The sequence below is a fragment of the Parasteatoda tepidariorum genome, chromosome 3 (genome assembly GCF_982258835.1).
Source record: "Parasteatoda tepidariorum strain Cologne lab strain chromosome 3, Ptep-v5.0, whole genome shotgun sequence".
Classification (NCBI taxonomy): Eukaryota; Metazoa; Arthropoda; class Arachnida; order Araneae; family Theridiidae; genus Parasteatoda; species Parasteatoda tepidariorum.
In genome coordinates, this window is record NC_141757.1 from 86,690,214 (window position 1) to 86,712,984 (window position 22,771).

At 29.0% G+C, this 22,771-nt stretch overlaps 1 protein-coding gene across 6 annotated transcripts in view; it reads left to right on the plus strand.

Annotated features, from left to right (window-relative positions):
* LOC107437138 (uncharacterized) overlaps nt 1-22,771 on the plus strand; it is a 175,716-nt gene that overhangs the window by 132,706 nt on the left and 20,239 nt on the right. For all 6 annotated transcript variants that reach the window (XM_087159760.1, XM_087159757.1, XM_087159762.1 and 3 more), the window contains 10 exons: nt 235-339; nt 7,621-7,767; nt 9,398-9,481; nt 11,604-11,712; nt 12,483-12,554; nt 12,755-12,826; nt 13,734-13,805; nt 16,344-16,415; nt 20,178-20,249; nt 21,508-21,579. In XM_087159760.1, the coding sequence (XP_087015886.1) occupies nt 276-339; nt 7,621-7,767; nt 9,398-9,481; nt 11,604-11,712; nt 12,483-12,554; nt 12,755-12,826; nt 13,734-13,805; nt 16,344-16,415; nt 20,178-20,249; nt 21,508-21,579 (836 nt within the window). In that variant the 5' untranslated portion in view covers nt 235-275. The remainder of the gene's footprint in view (nt 1-234; nt 340-7,620; nt 7,768-9,397; nt 9,482-11,603; nt 11,713-12,482; nt 12,555-12,754; nt 12,827-13,733; nt 13,806-16,343; nt 16,416-20,177; nt 20,250-21,507; nt 21,580-22,771) is intronic.

Consider the following 22,771-nt stretch of genomic DNA (forward strand, 5'->3'; position numbering starts at 1 on the left):
AAACATTTATCAAATTTTATCACGTATTATAAAATCATATTTTATTATTAATTTTACCAAAATCATTACCAAAGCGTTTTGGTAAAAATTACCGAGAGTTTTGGTGTTTCCAGAGCTAGGAACACGGTAAATTTTACCATACTCTGGTAGTCATGATCATACTTTTTTTCTCAGTCTGAATTTTTTAAAATATAGAAAAATTATTTTGCTCAATTCTGTTTTTTTGCATTTCAGATCTGTAGGTTTAAAGGCGCTGGCGCCAATGCCGATTGGCTATGTTGTGTTTTTCCTCTTTGACTATCCTCTGTATGTTCCACTGCATTACTGCTTTCCTTCAAGGTGAGTTAATTACATACATATTATGCAACAGTATTCGATATCACAACTTGTTGTACTATACTGACACAACATTCGTCTTCATCATCCATGACTCGACAGCCCAGGGTGGTCCTTGGCCTTTTCAAGAAGTTTTTTCCAGGTTAACCTTCTTTTCGCTAGTGTTTTCCAATTTTTAGTTTTTAAGACCATAATGTCTTTCTCTAGGCCATCAATCCATCTCAAATTCCGCCTGCCTTTTTTTCGTGTGCCAACTGGACTGGCATTGAAAACTCTTTTTGTGGTACGGTCATTAGCGTGGCCTGTCCATTTTATTCTTTGTCGTTTAATAAAGTTAATAATGTCAGGTTCATTAGATGAGTGATAAAGCTCTAGATTTGTGTATTGTGCTGTTATCTAGTGAAATTTCCAAAAAGTTATGAATCTCCTACCTTGGAAAAAAAATCAGAAACAGTTTGATATAAAAAAGAAGTTACGTTAATAATGTGGATCATTATTATATTGTAACAAACCCTTCATTTAGATAATGATTTGGATCGATTTTAATTTGTTTTGATACTTTTCACAGTCAGTACATTTAATTCTCATGATTTTCAATCGCACAATTCATTTTGAATGAAAATATGTTACTTATCTTAAATAATTCAAATTCTTTTAGAATGCATTTAAAGAATAGAGAAGAAAAGAAACCTCTTTTTATCTTAATAATTACAAAAAAGCGGTACCTTTATTAGACGTTTGATATTTTAAAATAGTTGGAATACTTAATTTTTTTCTCAATAAAACTGATAAAAAAATAAATACACCAAGAACAATGTGTTAAAGGCTAATTAATGAAAATACTTCTATTTTAAATGTAAACAGTAGCATTAGAAATACTTTAAGACTTAATTAAAAAATATTCGAGCAGGATAAGCAGCGTGACACTGAAAAAAAATATATAATCGATTCTTACAATTAAGTCCTTTACAAATCGACGGTTTTTTACAATTGATTTCAAACAAACTGTTATGAATTTAGCAAAGTTTATTGCTCTATTAGCTGTATAATAAGAAATATTCATGAGTTTTTTTTTCCAACTTTTATCTTTAGATTTTTCACTATATTCGCTAATTAATATTTCACTATTTTCGTTCATTAAATTTCATTATTTTTGTAAAAGTCTTCACTTATACATAAGGTGTCAATTGAAAATTAATATGAAAGGAAATTATCTTAAATGGAATTAATCAATTTAATTGCGTAAATAAAGTGTTTTGTTTGGACATTAATTTTTTAACCAGTAAACAGAGTAACTTCGAGCAAAACAGAGAAAGTGTTTATAAATTAGATATCATTGCTCCATATCTCCATTTCAAGTATTTAAATTAAATAAAAAGAAATATATATATAAATACTAAATTTTATTAAATTGCATCTATGATATGACGAGTATTTAATTTTTATAATGACTTATTATTCTTTAGATGGTAAGAAAAATCCTATGAAAACAGAAAAGGGGCTATGCTGATAAATTAGATTACATTACTTCGTATCATCAAATTAAATGAGGATGAAATGTGAAAATTTGAAAGATATTAAAGCCATTGATAACTGGTATCAATTTAATCAAATGTTAATTTTCTATCAACGGAATAGCGGGAATTGATTTTTTGCTTAATAATAATTTTAAAGTTGTTGAAATAAACTGTGCAAAACAAAACAAAATGTTGATAAATTAAGCGACATTATTAGGAGCATATTCAATTTAAATACAAATAATTTGTTTTCTAACTAAAGCATAAAAAGTGAAGAGATATACAACAGTCGACAACAATTTCAATATATAGCCTCGTTTAATGGAACAGTGAGAATATAATTTTTATAAAAGTTCAATATCAAGGTCTTACTGTATATAAGGAAAATTTTAAACTATACGTATTCTAAAATGTAAATTATAAAAATTCTAAAATGTAAGCTATAGAAATTCTAAAATTAAATGTAGTTTAGGATGTGCTAGGATATTAGTACAGGAATAGTACAGAATCAGTAATTAAATATAGTATAGGATATGTAAATTGTTATTGTTGTTGTTAATTTACGTCGCACTAGAGCTGCACAATGGGCTATTGGCGACGGTCTGGGAAACATCCCGGAAGATGATCCGAAGACATGCCATCACAATTTTGATCCTCTGCGGAGGGGATGGCACCCCCGCTTCAGTAGCCCGACGACCTGCGCGTGAAGTCGAGCACTTTACGGTAGCACAGTTTAACGGGGACCAATACAGCACACCCTCGGTCCCTATGCAGACTGATCCAAGTGATCACCCACCCGCACACTGACCGTAGCCAGATAGGATATGTAAAACTCAGACAATCAATTTTAATATAACTGTATTAAAAATAAATAATGAAACAAAATATAACAAATAATAATAACAGCAGATCTTTTATTAATAAATTTGATTCGCTTCAACAAAGTGGCCGCATTTTCCAACGATGCAGGGACCCGAACGCTTTCATCAATAGGCAGTAAATCTTTAATCTCTGCCGTACCTGTAAAAGCGATTGCTTCAGAGAGCCCAAATTTGTGCTCAACGATTGTGCGCAGATAGAACAAGCGATTTTATACAGTTCTAGTCCTTGCTTAAACAGCTCTAGTAGAATAACAAGTATCTTGCTTAACATTGTAAAAAGAACAGAAAACAATGAGTAAACTAAAACGTATCTATCTATATATAAAAATGAATGTCCGTCTTGTGTATGTGTCCTTTATAGTCTTTTAAACCATTCAACTGAAATCAATGAAATTTGGCATGCAGATAATTCGAAGCATGAGGAAAGTCACTGTCGACATTGGAACATTTACAAAAAGCGGTTCGAACAAAATCTTTCGGTTGCCTTTATGAAATTATTTCAAGTAAAATGCCAAAGAATAAAAAATACAATATTTTAAATAGAAATACAATAAACAAATTATGAAAAGAAGCAATAATAAAATATTATATTAATATTTCCGATCACGTTTTTCAAATCAAAATAAAATAATTACTATTTTTAATAAAGAAATATATTTCCCTAATAACCATTTTCCACGCAGTTTCTTTAAGTTTTGAATTCAAAGTAAACCATAATTTATTTTATTTTATTCATTTTCAGCTTACAGACCAAAAACAAATTTATAATTTAACTAGATGTAGTACAAGGGGTGCAAATTCACTCGTCGGGCATCAAACATATATTAATAAATGAATCTTCATAAATAAATATTCATACTAATGAAAATATATTGAATAGCTACTAAATATCTGTCTATATATTATAGTTAGCTATTCAATATTTCAATACATATTTATAAGATCTTGAATAGCTGATATCATGAATAGCTAACTAATAATAATACATTGAAAAGCTAACTATTTTTAACTTAAATACCTAAAAATGGTATTTTATAACTTTCACATTTACAGTAATAAACATTATTTATAAAGTCAGAGTTCCGCCGAATAAATATTGATTTATAGTTCCGCAACCGATAAAAAATGGGAACCCCTGATTTAAACCATTAATATCGTTAAAAGTCAGAAATTAAAGTTTTTATGCCTTTATTTCAACAATTTAATACCATTTTTTTAATAATTTTATGCAGGTTTAAATTTAATTTCAGAGATAAAGAAGTTGACTTGACTTTTTGATTAGGATTTCCTTATAAAAATTCCATATAAGCCTTTTTAATGTACTTTATTGGTATGAAAACACATAATAAATTAATTCAATTAATCATACATGTGAATATTTAATTTATGAGAGTAAACCAAACGTCGGTAGAAAAAGAAAATCAAGTGTTTGAAGACAATTTTCAATTCTTTAGTCCGACTATTCTCTCCTCTGATGAAATTTTTAAAAAACTAATGAACAAATCGATTTTATATACAGATTTAATTTAATTAAGATGTAAACATTCTGTACCCAAACTTGGCTTATTTACCCTCGCTAAATTTTACCCTTTGGAAATTCCTGGAAAGGATTTTCTAATTAGATAAAATCATAAAATCTTTAGGATAAAAGACGTCTTTGGTTAGATATCCGTTTGGTACTGTGGGAGTTAGGGTTTAGGAATTCTTCGAATAAATGGTCTGGCTAAGCTTTTACGACCTAATTAATTAGTTGCTGATATAAGAGAAATTTTGAGAATAGTTTATTAATTCGTGTTAAAGAAGCTCTAATTAAATTTTCAAAGGTGACAGTTATAACACACTCGGTTATAAAATTTTAAGATTTGATTATCTCCGGAATAATCAAATAAATTTTCTTGTAATTTGGTTTTGAAAATAGTTTGATTTAATACAAAATAAGCAAATAAAAATAACCATATAACTGTTATAATAGTTACTAATAATCATCCGCAACACGTATTGGAGTTAAAAGATATAAAACATTCATTATTGAATTAAACAAAAAAAAAGAGATTTCCCGGAAGCGAATTTGTAATACAGAGGCCTTCAAGGACTCGCTTTTTTTCGTTGAAGATTTTGATCTTGGCTGTAGTTGGTCCCAATTACAATACAAGCTTTTATTTCTTTTAAAATCTCCTACCTGTACCAATACAATGTCAAAAAAAAATTTTTTTTTAATTAAAAAAGCGCTTAACAGGGGAGCGAGTCAAGAAACGCTGCTGGATTAGAAAATCTCTCCCTGGAATATAATCTCCTCTCAGTCTGTTTTCTATAATAGAAAGTTTTGAGCCGCGATGGCTCAGGGGATAGAGCGTTCGCCTCCCAAGGAGGCGAACCGGGTTCGAATACCGCATCCGGCTTGCATCGACCACAATGCTGACGTGAAATATCCTTAGTGGTAGACGGATCATGGGTTAGAGTCCCTTTGCGGTCAAAATAATAGTGGAAGGTTCCCGTGGTCTTCCTCTCCTTGTGACGAAAATCCATCAAAAAGTTCTCCAGGAAGGCAAATTTCTCCCAATACTCGATCCAGAAGTTTCCTTGTCTTCTAGATTGGGTTCAAAATTACAAGGCTACGGAGTTGAAAATTAGTAGTCGTAAAAAAATTTTTAAAAAAAATTCCTGGAATTTGATACCTTCAGTACTGTTGTGCCAGCTGTAATTATATTCTGAGTTACGAACATTCTATATTTTCCATGTGAAATTGTTTCCTTTTATTAACTTTGCATCCCTACTGAAGATGCAATATCAATATCTCTTCTAGTTGTTACTGTTTATTTTCTTTGTAATGTTTGTTTGCATTTAGTTTACTTTTAAGTAGCACTGTTTTCTGGATTTCATATTTAATATTCTACCTATTTGTCAAAACTCTAATTTGAAAATTTCGAATATGTTTGCTTATGTAATTGAACTGTTGCGCTCACTTCGAACTTTCGGAGTGTTCCCGGATGCCCCATAACGGGGGCGGGACGGGGTTAAGCTTGTTATTATTAGTAGTCGTAAACCCATAAAATTCGTCGGCTGTTCAACGACGATTAAAAAATAGAAAAGTTTTACACCGTGAATTCTAATTAGAAATAAGGCAGTTTTGGTGTTTCCGGGACAATTGATTTCAATGTTGTTATTAGACTCTTAATGATAGATGGTAAGGTTTTTCAGTTGCCACTGAGCTCTCCAGATTATTAAAGATTTGAGATTTGTGGTTTGGAGATTTGACTGGCCAATTCAGCCGATTAATATCTACATATTCCTGAAAATTCCATGATAAAATCCACCTTTCTGAGCTTTATTCAATGATAAAATCCACTTTGTATCTATTAAAATGAAGTGAGAACCAATTGCACACCTAAGAAAACGATCATAGAGTTCCAAAACCTTATCACTAAACTTAAAGCAGTTACAATACATTGTATTAATTTGAATGATATAAATCTTAACATAAAATTTATAAGTAAATTGGTAATAGTAAATTTGAAAAGTAAAGTTTTACATACGCGTATTGCCAAATATATGGTTGCAACAAAATAATTTTGAAATAAAACTTCTATAAACGAATATAATTTATTATTATAGATTTTATTTTTAATTCTCTTTAGTAAATATGTTCATTGAAGGTTTTAACAGTATTCAGTAATGCACAATTTTCTATGACATTTTCATTGATTCTTCATGAAAACAATTATATTGTATAAAAGTAAGTGTTAAAGCATTTGAAAAAAATTTGCACAGAATGTGATTTTTTTTTCAAAAAGCTTTTTTCCTATTACAAATTTTAAGCAAGCATCCTAAAAAATAAATCAATCTAGGATAATTGCAAATCGTAGGGTAATATTGTTAAGTAGGGTAAAATACCATATTTAAAACATGATAAACTATATTTTTTTACAAAAACAAGTAAAATGCAGCTAATATCATATTTTTTCTTGTTTTTAACAATTCACTATTTCATTTAACCCTTTGCTTACTGCGCTGAGCATAATGAAACCCACAATTCTGGTCCAACTGTTATACCAGACGTAAGCGAAAGGTGAAAAAAATGAATAATTAATTTATATTGTAACCTTTTTTTATGTTTCTTCTATCAAACAGTTAGCAGGCGTAAAAATGGCTGTAAGCAGCAAAATTATTGATAACTGAGGTATATTTTGGGTAATGAAAACAGTTTTAAAATTATTTAAAGTGAAAAATCTTTGTGTCATAAATATTTCAATTATGCATTCATTAAATAAAGAATTTTCTAGATAATTGAGAATTCAATAATTATATCTGAACTTGTAAAACCTATCAGGAATAATTCTGATATCTGATGGAGCCGATCTGATATTATCACTAGCTGTACTAACACTCATTTTGTTTTGTTTTTGTGGCTGATTGTATAATAATAAAACAAAAACTTCAATCTCTAGTCCTGTTTCAATTTGGGTAATTAAAAATTCATGAATTTGAAATCCTTGTGTCATAAAGATCAAAATTATTTATTCAATAACTAGATAATAAAGGGGAAGATTGCTAAAAATTCAAGAAATATATCCGAGCTTGTAAAACGTTAAGGTATAACTTTGATGACTCAAAATTCAACTCTGATATGTTGTCTCTCTGTCAACTCTGTCAATACTAGCACTTTTGTTTTATTTTAATAAATGATGGTTCTGTTTTAATAACACGACAAAAAATTTATAGCTTATATCTTCAGTTTGGAGTATTTTAAAAATTCTTGAAATCAAAACCCTTGTGTCATGAAGATTGAAAATAATAATTCTATAAATTGCTCATGTTGGGCAAATGATTAAATATCTATATCTAATAATTTTATGCATTATAGTTTGATAATTTCTTCTATTTTGCAGTGGATACCTCTTCTAACGTACAAGACTTAGATACCCATTGTCCTCCTGGTCAGTTTCCTTGCAACAACAGTGACACATGTGTGGAGCAGCGAAAGAACTGTGATGGTCATAAAGATTGTGATGACGGCTCTGACGAGATGGGATGTGGTAAGGAGTGAACATATTTTTTTTCTTTTGTTGAACATGTTTTTTTCTTCATATTTAAGCATAATTTCATACACATTAATAAATAATTTTTTGTACAAGCAATAACTGCTAAATAAGACTATCAGCTAAAAATAAGATCATTCTAAAGAAATTATAAGAATCATAATTATCACATAATTGTCGTTCTGAACTTGATTAGGAGATGATTAAGAAATGAGTTCACAAAGTTTTGCGGATACATCTCATCCAGTTCAAGCCTGTCTTGAAAGGATTTGATAGCCCGAATCTACAGAATTGTAAGGATGTTGATTTCAGCTTTTTACTCACTGTTCCAACATACCTCATAGAGTTTCTAACCAGTCAAAATTAGGTAGTTTTTCAAATTAATTGAGATATAGTGGAATGTTTGAGTGTTTGTAAAACCACTCACATATATTTCGAACCCGATAACTTTGTTGCCTCCTAACAAATAAATATATCATCATAAAGATGTTGACTCCAAATAGACAACATGGACAACGCCAGATAATATATAATGTTAAAATAAACATGCAGATTTTATTTTGTGGTCCCTCAGATAGAAGAACCAATGCATAATAAGAAAAGCTCCTCCAAAACATTGTAGACCAACCTCCGAGAAGAACCTCTTAAGGGGTGACTAATTTCTTTTTTTTTTGTCTGATGAGTAGCCTCTTCATCCAATACCACTTTTACAGAATTTTTTTAAAAAATCATGCCAAAAAGAAGACATTTTAGGGTTTAGGGAAAAGAATTTCCCATATGTTCAGCATAATTTCTTGTAAAATAATGTAATATAAAATTTTAACAACAACAACAAAAAAATTTTAAAATTAAAAAAATTTCATCAGTTTTCTATGATGAAAATTTAGCAATTTTATTTTATTTAGTAAAGTTCTGATTTAATTTTTCAAAATGAGAAAGAAGAAAACCAATAAAGACTATAGAGTTTAAGAAATAATTGCTTTGCAAGATTGGATGTTTTTAACCATCTATACAAATGAAACATTTAAATTTCTGAATTGTCTTAAAACATTAAACATTTCAAATAAGTTTAGAATGCTTATTGCTTGTAAAAAGTTATTAGCACAACTTTATTTACATAGCATCAATATAATCTACTACAATATAGAGACATAAGAAAACTTGCGTAAAGAGAGAGAGAGAGAGAGAGAGAGAGAGAGAGAGAGAGAGAGAGAATTTAAGAAAAAAAATGTATTTTGCAACTTCTGTTAAGAATCATCGTCCACGACGGTGTAAGTCTTCGTCAGGATTCAAAATTCACCCTAATTTCCTTAAATTCGCCATTATGAATATTTATATTATGTGATAATTAGTTTTCAATTTATAATATGAAGTTTTCTTATTTCAATTATTATTGTTTTCAATTTTTATCTATAAAACATTAAAGGAGTTTAAAAATATTCATCAATCAATAGGCAATTTAGTTGCTGACAAAGTTTCAATTATAGAATTTTCTGAAGAAACTTTCTTCTTCTCCCTTTAATTTGAAGCATCTCCTAATTAATTTTAATAAAATGTATTTTTTATTTGCTAAATTAATAAAAAATTTCCCCGCATTTATTAGACAAACTATTTTCTATTTTTCCAGAGGATTTCATGAAAATTAATTACTATAACAATCTGTTTCGAAAACGACCAGACGAAGACCGAGAAAAAAAAGTTCAAGGTTGTGGTAAGTAAACTAAGTAATTATCCATTATTAAGAGTCTTATTTCAAACCTTCGCAAATTATAAACGTTCTCACTTATTCAAAAGCTTCCTCATTAAAGAAAAGATTAAATTAATAAATTCTATAAGTATTATAAATAAAATGGTTATCTAATGTAATTAATGTCATTAAGAACATTATTGCTGATTTTATACTGTTAGCAACAATTTAATTTAATTAACTAAATTAACAAGCTGAGAAAAAAAGTATGATCGAAGCTACCAGAATATGATAAAATTTATCGTGTTTTTGGCTGTATGGGAACACAAAGATAATGGGAACACAAAGATGGGATAAAATTAATAATAAACTATCGTTTATAATAGGTGATAAAGTTCGGTGAATGTGGTGAAATTTAGTAATTCTATCATGATATAGAGCATTCATGAAAATACATTTCTGTTAAACTTTTTTCAATTTTGTATTGTTTTACTAAATGAGTTACAAAAAGAATGTAATTAAGACCAGAGTTTTCAATATACTGTTACTATATAAATGGAAGTGAATGGTAATTCTTCCATTATATTTTGGTTTAATTAACCAGAATTATGGTTTTTATACTAGAAAAGTCGTTACTATGCAGTATTACCGAAATTTTCTTTCTCCGTGCACTACTAACTTACTTGAATGATGCGTTTCGAGCTAATTTGCAGATGATGGACAGATTTCACATATTTTTAAAATTAAAACGATTAAGAAGATAATTAATTGGAGGACAATTATATTTTTCGCAATGACTAAAGAGACAGACTGATTGAATAGTTCTCCTAAAAAACCTTTTTATAAAGTCGCTTTTCGAGGTTGTTTAATCAAAATATTATTGAAATTATGAATCATTAAACTATTACCTGAGCAAGGGGAAAAAATTGCGAATTATTATCATCAACGTATTTACGTATTCAATGTACCAATTTATTTGACAATGATGCTAAAAGCAGGCTCATAACAAAATGGTTGAGTACAGTTCAGTCAGGCGAAAAAAAACTAGTTTTTCTTATGGTTCAAAGTTGAACCAATTTTACTGAGGGAGTAAGAGTTCTGTTTATTTTTGAAAACGTACAAATTTATAGTGCAATGTACAATGCAAATTTATAATGCAATGTATAATGCAAATTTATTATGAAAATTTTTAATAAATAAATAGAGAATGCGTGAGTGCGTGAAATGTTTAGTCACAAAAGAAAAAGGCTATGGAGAAAAATCAAGGGATAGTGCACAAGTAGCTCCATCTATGTATCATGAAAAGAGTCAACTGATCTGCAACAATTAAAATAGTTTACTTCAGTCATCGATACTAGACCAATTTAATGCTAAGGATTTCCGTAATACGCAAAATTTTTTCAAAGTTATTGAATGTCTGAAATGTAACGCTAAGATGTCTATTTTGCTAAGGTTCTGTTGTCTCCATGGAATTTTTCACATATTGAGCTAATTGGAATGATTTAGCACAAGCCTTTCGGTATAAAGCTGGAAAGAATTATTCCTTTTTGATAAATTCACTCTTTTTTAATTTGTATAAAATTGTTAAAATATATGCAACAAGCTGTAGGCAGTGATTTGTGAAACTTCACTGTCTTAAAAAATTCGCCAATTATTTTTCATATATTTGCGTGTTTTATTATTTAGTTTATTACTACAACTATCAAGTAATACAATTTTCAATTAAACTTAAAAATGAATGAGTATACACATATTTTTTTAACCGATTTAGAATTATATGGTAGTTGAAAAAAATTTTCCTATGCAGATTATTTTTTAATGCATTTAATGACTTAACAGCATTTGCAAATGAATTTATGACATTTTGTCATTCATAAAAAAACATTGATGTAGGTTTTGAAAAGCTGTTATAAAATGTTGAAAATTTTGAAAGTGTGGCACTAATAATTATCTTCAAATTCTGCAAAAATCACCGAGAAATAATTAAATATAATATAGAATGATTTTTAAAGTAGTATTAAATTTAACTATATCAAAAAACCTGTTAAAAAATCTAATAAAATAATTCATGAAATCATTAAATACATGTGAGTTTGATTATTTCTCCTTCCACTTTCTTATTAATTATCAAAATTCCTTATTGCAGAACTAGATTCTATACCCTTTGGATGCCGATGTTCCGAGTTCAAGCTATTTTGCGATCATCAAAGCCTCTCTAAACCTCCCCATGATTTACCAAAAAATGTTCAAGAAGTGTAAGTTATAAAAATCTTTTTTATTCACTTATATTTAGATATTTTGAAACAAAAGTTATTAAATTTAAGTTCCCTGCATAAAAATCAGTAAGAACATAATCTTAAAACCGAAACTTTTTTTGAAGTTCTTCTAAGTTTAGAATTAAACTTTCATTTAAGAAAATTGTTTTGAAACAAATTAAATGTAAATAAAATTTGAACTGCAAAAAATTTATTAAATCTATTTTTTCCGCTGAAGAATTTGAAAGAAATTGCATTTATTTTTAATTTGAATAATTAAGGCTAAAAAGTAAAATAATGTCATTAATTGTTTTAAATTCTATGACCAATTAATTACCTTAACTCCAGGTTAATTTTTTGTGTTTGTTCATTTGTCTTCCATAATTCCCTTACGGCTCAAATTAAACTTTCTTTTACGAAAATTGTTCTAAACCAAATGAAATAAATGTATATGAAGTTTTGACTGTAAAAAAATTTATTAAATGTATTTTAGTTATACTTTTTAGTTACAAAACGATTTTAGAATTGTATTATTTTTCTTTTCTCGTTAAATTGTTATCTTATAGGATTATTTTTTCATGTATCTCATTAAACTTTATTTTTAACTCATTAAAATAAACGTATTTTCCAATATTATATATAAACTAGTCATAACTCAAAATTAATCATACGTCATAAGAAAAACCATCATATTTTTAGTAAAGCTCTTATTATTATTATTTTTTAAAAAAAAACGTAATGTAATTTAGTTTTATATTCTATTTTCACAGGGATTTGTCTGAAAACCATTTACAAATTTTAGATACAAAATCATTCCAGCGAAATGAAAATATTCAAGTTTTGTAAGTATTTTTTTTTTAACTTTTTAATATTTTCTTCCATTATGTTGTAACAATAAAATTGGTAACACTGAATAAAATCATATTTGTGCTATAGATATTTTTTTATTAATTGTATTAAGTTCTGCGTTGAAGTGTTAAAACAACCATAATTTATACAAATAATTTTTGATACGAACGTTAACAGTGTCATTTTGTTTTAGAATCTTGAAAGGCTCAAAGGTTACGCTTATAAACAAGGATGCATTCAAAAATTTGCCCTCTCTAAAAAACTTGTAAGTACATTATTGTTTCCTCTATTTATAAAATATTTAAAAGTGATTTATTGTAAAATTTTTACTAAAATTGATTAATTTCCAATTATTTATTTTGATCTATTATTTTTTTAGCCATTTGGGAATATTTTATTAGCATTCAATACCTTTTTTTACAACATCCCTTAAATGTGTGTAAGACGGTGTTATAAATTTCCATTTTATTTCCTATCCAGCGTTGAACAGTCGACCCAATTCTGAGTTTATGACAACCAGTGTTCAATTCAACAGCCCTTTGAACACAACCAAAGGAGCTTCTGGATTAAGCATTGAGAGAAACTATCATTCATACAGGACTTTTTTTATGGAACTAACCCATATTTGCGTTAGATGAATATGAAAACCACGAAAACCTCTTATGTTTAAACTGGCAGCAAGGATATTAAAACCAATGATCCGTCTACCACTGTGGATGTCTTACTTTAGCAATGTGGCTAGTGCGAGCTGGATGCAAAATTCTTACCGACCAGCCGCCGCTGAAATTCGAAACTGAGTCACCACATTAGGAGGCGAGCGCTCTATACTCTGGGCCACCACGGTTTTATAAATTTTCATTGCAGTAATTGTGTAGTTTTTTCTAATATTAGAACTTTCGTTGTTAAATTACACAGTGGTAGACGTATCATGGGTTGGAGTCCCCTAACCGTGGGAAATTTTCGTAGTTTTTCTCTTCATATAACGCAACTGCGGGTTAGTTCTATCATGAGTTCTCCACGAAAGCAAATTTCTCCAAATATTCATATACAATGAATAAATTTGCAATTTTCCTTGGTTTATAATATGCTATCGTTTACTTTTAATTAATTTTTGATGTAATCTATGTTACTTGCTTTTATATATTATATAAATAATCTTTTATTGTGCTTAGATACCTTACAAACAACGAAATCAATGGTATCAGTGAAGGAACTATGGAATCAAATTCGCAGCTTAATTTCTTGTAAGTTTTATAAAAGTTTAACTTCCTACAATGCTTTAAATGTATACACTACAGTTATATGTTGATTTAATTATTTTTCTAAAACGCATCACTCTTTGAATATGGATGACACACAGGAATATATTTACATCATCTCATTTTGGAATTCTTGTCAATAATGAATGTTAATTGATCAGCCTTTTGAAGGTCAAAAAATAATATTTTAGTCAGTTGAAGATGGGATTAAAATCATCGAAATCAGGTGGATTACTAACCGATAATCACCTTCCACTTCCTCTCATTTTCTTCCATAAACAGAACTGATATTTTGGCGTTTTTAATAGCACATTCCTCCATATTGATTAAGGATATTCGGATGATATACAGGGTATTTATAAAGTCCCGGACCCATTTTGATGTTTAATGACTCATAAAATAATAAAGATAGATTAAAATTAAAATCATAAATAGTTAGATAGACTCAAGAAGTTTCATGACCCTTGTCAATGAACTTTCCTTCGTCGCACGGAGAATATCAAGTTAATAGTCAATTTCATGCCAGGTAGCGGCAAACATGTCGGCATCCACAGAGGCTATTGCGGTTGTAATTCTGGCTTTTAGGTCATCAACGTTCGACACGATCCTCCTGTAAACATTGTCCTTTACAAATCCCCAAAGAAAAAAGTCCAGCGGCAGTATATCAGGTGATCTGGGTGGCCAAGGAATGGACCTCCTCGCCCAATCCATCTTTCTGGAAAATAGTCATTCAAAGAACTATGAACGATGATACCCCAATGAGGTGGTGCAACATCTTGTTGCAAAAAGACATGCGGTTGAAGCTCTTCTAGTTGTGGAAATACGAAGTTTTCCAACATGTCTAAGTATACGACTGATGAGACTGTCTTTTCTGTAAAATATAAAGGCCCAATGACTCGGTCGTGCATTAGTCCACACCACACATTAACCTTTGGGGAATCCCTTTGTGTCTCACGGTATTCATGGGGGTTTTCAGATCCCCATATGCGCACATTATGGCGATTAACAATGCCAGAAACATGAAATGCCAGAATTACAACCACAGTAGCCTCTTGCCGTTACCTGGCGTGAAATTGACTATCGACTTGATATTCTCCGCGCGACGAAGGGGACACACGTGGAAGTTCATTGACAAGGGTCATGAAACTTTTTGAGTCTATCTAACCATTTATGTTATTAATTTTAATATATCTTTATTATTTTATGAGTTATTAAACATCAAAATGGGTCCGGGACTTAATAAACACCCTGTATATTTTCATATTCCTTGAATATTACTTTTAAAACCTTTTGGAAAGTGCAATTTATTATTTACTTTTTGTCTAAGAGTCTGCAAATATTTTATAGGATGGTATTTATAAAAGTATGTGCATTTAGAGATACCATCACTTACAAGTCTTAAGAATACCTGATATGATAAAAGGATACCTGACTTTTCAGGTTCTGTTAGATAATATTGAAATACAAATAAAATACAAACAAAACTATCAAGAACTGAAACTATAACCATCTTTATTTATTCAAATAGTGTAAACAAATTATTTATTATAAAAATATCTTGAGCCTTAATATCGTATATCTAAGGAACATAGAGTTTGTTAATGCTACTTTCTTAGCTCTTACTTTTGAATTAAAGTCTGAATATCCGAGATTTAAATCTGTGTTTTTCTCTTTTGAACTGACAAAATAATAAGGTGATTAGCGGAATTTTAAAATAGATTTACTTCCTTTATATTTGCAAACATCTTTTTAATTTCTTAAGTACTACTGTTATGTAACCCTGGTATTGGTAATATTTGAACAGAATTAACATAAAAGTTGACTTGTGGTATTTGAGAGTTTATTGAGACAATGAAGCTCAGATCCAATTAAAATCACCGATTATTGATGATATTTTTCGAAATGCAATTTCATGAGGAAAATTACGTTAATAAAGAGGGATTATTTTTGTTAAATGGAGTCAAACTTGTTTAAAAATACAGAACTTAACTTGCGTTTAACAAAAATAAAGTGAATATGTTAGATGTGCATAGTACTCCAAATGGTACTTAAGAAACGCAAAAAATGTTTGTAATATAATGTGGTGGAGATACTATTATTAGTTTTGTGTAGGATTAATCTAAATAGAAATCGTTTAATCTTATAATGCGTGATATTTGAATGAGCGAATGTCGAAGATTAAAAAGGATAATTAGAATGGCTGACTTAAGTTTACTTGTGAAATAAAATATTATGATTATTTTGTAAAAAAAAAAACTTCTAATCAACAGAATTTTTCATTGACAACTCAGGTTAAGAGGATTTAACTGCTGTAACTTGTAGCATGCATATTCTGATTTCCGTTTATTTTCGTTAAAAGTTCAATTAATGTTATCAATTGCATATTATTTTCTTTGTTATTTTCTGGCAAATGTCTGTTTTACAATGTTTTAACTATCTTTAGCAATAAATAAAAAAATGAACTAGTAATAGTTCTCTGTGATTTTAATCGTTAATAATTTTAAAACACATTTTTCTTTTTAGGGATTTGTCTTATAATCCTATCACAGTGTTATCAGAGGGAGCTTTTAAAGGATTACAGAATTTGGAAACATTGTGAGAATTTTATTATTTGTAACATTTTTTATAAATTTCAATAATTTTACTTCAATCAATATTCACTAACAAAAAAATGACTGTTTGGCTTATGGCACTACTGATGACAACTATTTTTGCCTGCCATCGGAATTAAATTATTTTAACATGATCTCATTGTAGAGAATTTTGTGAGTTTTTGTTGTATTGCCATCTGTGTCATTGTTCAAGAACTTTAACTAATTGTAAAATTGTAAAAAAAATGTGTAGTAGAATCTCCATGGGACTCCATCCCGCCTCTTATGAAAGTAGCAAACAATAAATTTTTATCTTCTCCAGTTTTTATTTAATTGATTTCTCAAATATCAAATAAATTTTGGTACACTCAGTAGACAGAGGTAGAAAAAAAAATTTCCGTCTGTGGGCGATTCTTTCGTTACGTGTGTTACTTTTACACGACATATTTCAACTTTAACACTTATTATAATAAACTTGTTAGATATTTTTTATGTTTTTCTTAATTTGTTGTTAAATCTATATGTGTTGTAAGTTTACAAAACGAAGATTGAAGGCGCAAATTAAATTGATGTTGAAAAAAAAAATTTCTGAAATTTTGTTACGTGTGTTACCCTTTATAATGCTAGATATTTGAAACTTTGAATAGATTCATTTAATTCTGTGAAGTATAAAGGCAAAAAATTAAGATATTTTCTTTTATAGAGAGATACAATATCGAAGCTGTGTTTAGTGATTTTTAAAAATTTCTTGCAACAGTAAAAACTTCTTTATTTTGGTGAAATTGGTGCGTTACGTGTGTTAACTGAACGTTACGTGTGTTACCCTCTGTGAATATTTCAACTGAGAAGTCATAAATGTTGCACTAAAACATTTATTTATTTTAATTTAGCAGAAGAAAAACAATTTATTTTAGCAAATAAAATAGTTAATGGTCTGGAAAGATGGTTGTAGCCCTTCTTTATACTGGTTTAGAGAGTAAAACATAGCAAATCCTAGGCACATCTATTCCTTCAAAATCATTTCTGTTTGGAAACAAAAATATGCATATTTTCCAATTATTTTATGCAAATATTGCATTTTAAGTTTACAAGCATGTGCATTTGCGTCAATAATGTTCCCGAGATAGAGCATATGTCGTTTTAATTTCAGTTATAGGCGCACTTCTGATCAGGAGGGAACAGAAATTGACTTACTGACTATTTGTGTGCCACAATGTGCATCTATGCATCTTATTCAAGTATCTAACGATACTTATGCATAGATTTTATGCTTTGTATTACCGTTGCCATGTATTGATCTTTTCAATTAATATCTTTATTTCCTTTTCGCTAATATATAATACTGTTGTATTAGGCATGAGTTGATTGGTTAGCTTTGCAAACAACACTGGATAGCAAATAAATTTTTTTGTATAACAACACAATGATATAAATAACTTTGCTTTTTGTTTCGCTTTCAAGATTTTGTACTACACATCTATCCCATAGAAGGAACTTCTGCATGTGATATCGTAAAATATTTCCAAATTAATTTCTTTTTTTATATTTTGATTGACAAAATATGAAATAATTCAACCATATATTTATTTTTAAATTCTTAACTTGACTTATTACTATAGAAGGTTTCTGTTAGCTCATCTTCTGAAGTAGAATCGTTTTTAAACAGTCTTAAAATAAAAGTGTAGACATTGTTTCACCTTTGTCTTTGCCTTAGGAAAATATTGTAAAGGACTCTATTTTAAACTCTTTAGGAGAGTATCGTCTAAGACAACAGCTGCTGTGAATAACGGAACTGTGGCTGGATAGCATGATGCTGATTGAAATTCGTTTTGATATTCAAAAGAATATGTCTCTGCAAAGTCAACTTGAATTTCCCTGGTTTTAATGCTAGATATGTTTGTTTGGAGAGTATCACCTCGGATTCTTTTAACTCTTACGTATTATTGAAAGTTAGTCCAATTTTCAAGAGTTATTTCAAAACATTCTTCTTGCACATTTGCCATTATATATATTTTATTGTGAGCTATTGTCATCTTTTTCTCATCGTTACCAAACTACAATAAATGATGGTTAGAAACCTATAACAAGCAATGAGAAATTTTTGTAAGTATCAGAAGCCCCCTTCCAACAATTAGATCCAAAATTTCTTTTACTTTATATACATAAATACTTCTACCATCACCATGTATTGTCATAAACTTAATTTTAACCTTCCAATTAAAGAATAAAAATTTCATGATATTTGTTTTGATTCTAAGTTTTACAGTAGCAATAAATTTTTCAGTCATAAAGCACTAAATATGGAAAATTAAACAATGTTTAGGATGCAACTGACAAAAATCAGTATAAGCCTCTCTTAGAAACATTGTTAGATAGTTCTTTCGTTTTATTGCCCGTTTTTCCCCGTAATAATCCAGAGAACCAGCTCTTGTTTCAATACAAGCATAGTATAAACAATCTAACTTTTGGAGAAAATCCATTTATTAATAATTAAGTTCATCTGAAATACTTAGTGGTGAACCTTTTACATCATTATCAATCTATTTTGAAAGTTCAAGTCTAACTTTCATTATTTCCTTATTTCTTTCCTTTGAAGTGCAGAATCTTATGCTCTTTTCTTTTTTTCTTCATCTTCTTATTCTTTTAAATCCAGATAAGGACACTATTTCAAGCTTATCCATTTTATAATAATCTAGCAAATGCAGTCGAAATATTCTACTTAAACATAAACGTATAACAAATAGAAGTTTGGGAAAACAATTTCCAAAAGTTTCAAAATCATCGTCTTATTATGCTGTTTTTTTATTAATGCTTATACCGACCTTATTTTACAAAAAACCACAATCTTACAATTCCGTATTTGTGGCATTGAAGTTGCGTGGCGGTTATAAAAAATGTCCGAACATGATTTAAATCTTTTATTGAAAATAAATAAATAATTAAAGTGTATAAGTACCTCTAACACACATAACAGTAACGCGCGTAACTTTTCGTTACGTGTGTTACCTTGAATAAAATTAATTATAAAATTTTAACTATTGGCAGTTTTAATTCGAGAATTTTTTCCGTTGCATATCTTGCCTTCTTAATTTATAAAACAAAAAATTTTTACATTTTCTTCTTTACTAAAGTTTTTACAGAAAAAAATGCAAAATTATGTTACGTGTGTTACTGGGAAATTAGACTATCTTGATTAATCGACCTTCAAACAAGCAAAAAAATTTAGGCCAAATTAAAAAAATACATTAAGCAATGATAAAAGAGTAAAATAGTTATATTTATTACTAAAAACTATTTTATTGCTCTTTAATATTTTAAGAACTGCATTGGAATATAGCATAACAAAGAAGAGAACTCCTGTTAAAATTCATAGTGTTCCACCTTTTGTTAGAATTCACATAAATATTTTTTGTAATTCAAAAAACTATCTTAACTATTAAAAAATGTACATCTTCTAGATTCCGAAATTGTGTCATTTTTGATTTTACGATAATTTTGAAAATTTAGTCACTCAGGACCACTTTTCGTGGAATCGCCCCTGTCACAAATTGCAAAATTCAAAGAACAAGTTTGTAAACTTAAAAAAAGCACACAAACTTGTAAATATAAAATCTTGAAATTTCACATTTTTTCTAGCGTAGTATATGCCACAAAGATTAATGAAAAAATTATGCTAAATTGTTTGTAACTATTTTTAAACACGTAAACGTAAACATTTTCTGAAGGTATAAATATTTATTTTTAAAATTCATTTATTTTTTTACAGGGATCTCCGGCACTGTTTCTTAAAGGATCTCCCATCCGGTGTATTTGATAGTCTAGTCAATTTAAAAATATTGTAAGTTTCTTTTTTGGCAATGATTTTTATGCTTAATGTTCTTTTAAAATGTTCTTTTGAATTTAATATTTTCGATTGATGTGTTTTATAATGATCATCACTGAAGTATTCAAAAATATAACTATACGAAGTTTTATAGATAACTGCAACTTTTTCAAGCGATATATTCTTTTGTTTACTTGAACATTTTCTATACTTATGTGTTAATTAATGAATGCTAATACTACAATCAAGACTAATAGTAGGCGAATGCGCGGTCACAAAATCTAAGCGAAACTTTATAAAAATAAGTACAATATTGTTATAATTTTGTTTTTATGTAGTTTTTGTTACATAACTTTAAGTTTTTGTTGAAGAATAATTATTTTGCACTAATTATACTAGGGTAAAATCTAATGCTAATGGTTTCGAAAGATTTTGAACATACACTTAATGTTGAATAAATTAAATAAATGGTGGTTCACGTCCTAGGGAGGGCTGGGGTATGATTCATATGTTGATTTCCACTTAAAAATGACACAGGGATGTTTCAAAAACGCATTCAATAACAGCAGATATTGTGTTAGAGTCTCGAGAGGAAGTTTATATTGTTTTTCTCTACATCAGTAAGGCAAATGTGGGTTAGTATATTCCCTCAAAAATCCTTTTTTTAAATCCTTTTGTATTGCAAAGTCGTAAGAATGCATAGTCGAAATCAAAAGCATAATATCGAAATTAGCGAACAAATGTAAATTATCAAACTTTTACAAAGTTTGCCTTAATTTCGCTAGATTTAAAAAAAAGATTATCCCAAAAATAAATTTTAACAGAATGTTTATGCTACCAAATATTACAATTCATTGAAAATCTTGAATATTAAAAAATAATGAGTGCGCTTTTCTTAATGAATTTTCTTCTTGCAATAAAAAATTCAATATTTCCAGGATCATAACTTTGCTAATTTTCAGAATATTGCAACTGCCATTCAAAAAATATTATCTCTCTTCCTTTTTTAGCCATTCATTTTTCGTAAAAGTTATCGCAGTGTGTTGTTATAATAAAATGCTAACAAATCACGTATAAAACTTTTGCAGAGTAATGTTTTGAAGAATATGATTGTTTTTCTCTTGTTAATATGTGAGGGAAATTTCTTTAAAATTTTGTCTTGACTGTTAATAGCGTTTTTTGTGAATTATTTTTAGCTTTAGCGATGATTTGTTTGCAGTTTACTTTAAAATAAATATAATTCATTTGCCTCTTTATTAAAAATATCTTTTAGGTTTTTGGATCACAATCAGCTCACAGGTATTACAAAATCAGTGTTTCAGAAACTTTCAAATTTAGAAATGTTGTAAGTATTTTTAACTAGCCTTTATTATGATTTTTTTTTACAAATTAGGGCTGTCCCAAAATTCAAGCAGATTTGAAAATGGCACCATTTGTTGAACAGTTTATAAACATTTTTAGACATTTCTTAATTAGGCAATGTTTCGGTTTGTTTATCACAAGTTCCCGTCTAAACCACTCAATTTATCTAAACCAACTCATCCAGAACACTCGTTTTTTGCACAAAATTCCTAAATCTAAGATACATGAGAACAAAATCACAAGCCACCCACGCCTTGAAAGAAGAAACTGAGCGCTGACTCAATGAAATTTAACTACATTTATGCAATTGATACCTAAAATTTTGACTGAAAATGCTAATTGTCAATTTAAAACATGGATATCATTTACGTAATATGATATTCCATATATTTCTCCATACTTTATAGTTTATAATCATCATTAAAATTGAACAGTGCACGAAAAGAAAGGACACCCTGGGTAACTTTTAATCTAAAGTTTGGATTTTCACGTACTAAAACGCAGTCTTAAGGATTGCAGCACAATCCTTAATAAATTAATTAATTAGTGCCGATGAAATTTTACGTTTCGAAACCAGACACCAAAAAGTTCTTTTACTGTGTAAACATATCTTTTTTTCCCGACGAATTTGGATTCCTAATACTCAAAAACTTGATGGTAGCCGCGTTCTGAAATAGGGTTTCTAAAACTTAGGCAGGTGAGCGATCGAAAGTTTGGACCCCTTAATGTTAATTTCACTTTTTGCATCTTTCGCCATATCTCAAGAACTTTTACTATTACTGTGCAAAAAATATTTTTAATAATAATTTTTTATTTTTTCATTTTAAGTAATAATGATCGAAAATTTTGAGTTTTAAGTTATGCGATTTCAAACGTCAAAACAAAAAATTTGAACGAAAATGGCAGAATGGTTATTCTTCTCCTTCTTCTATAGCTCTACAGCCCTTGGTGAGCTTGTTCCACATTTCTAATCCATACAGCTCTCTGTTTTCACTACTCCCGCCATCTTCATTATTTTTAAGTCTTTAATAATGTCGTCCTTCCACCTTTTCCTTGGGTGGCCATTGAGCCTGATTCCCATAGGTGTCCAGTTGATGATCTTTTTCAAGCCGCAATCATTGTCTCTCCTTTGTCCAAGCCATGAGAAGCACTGAATTTTGATAACAATATTTTTT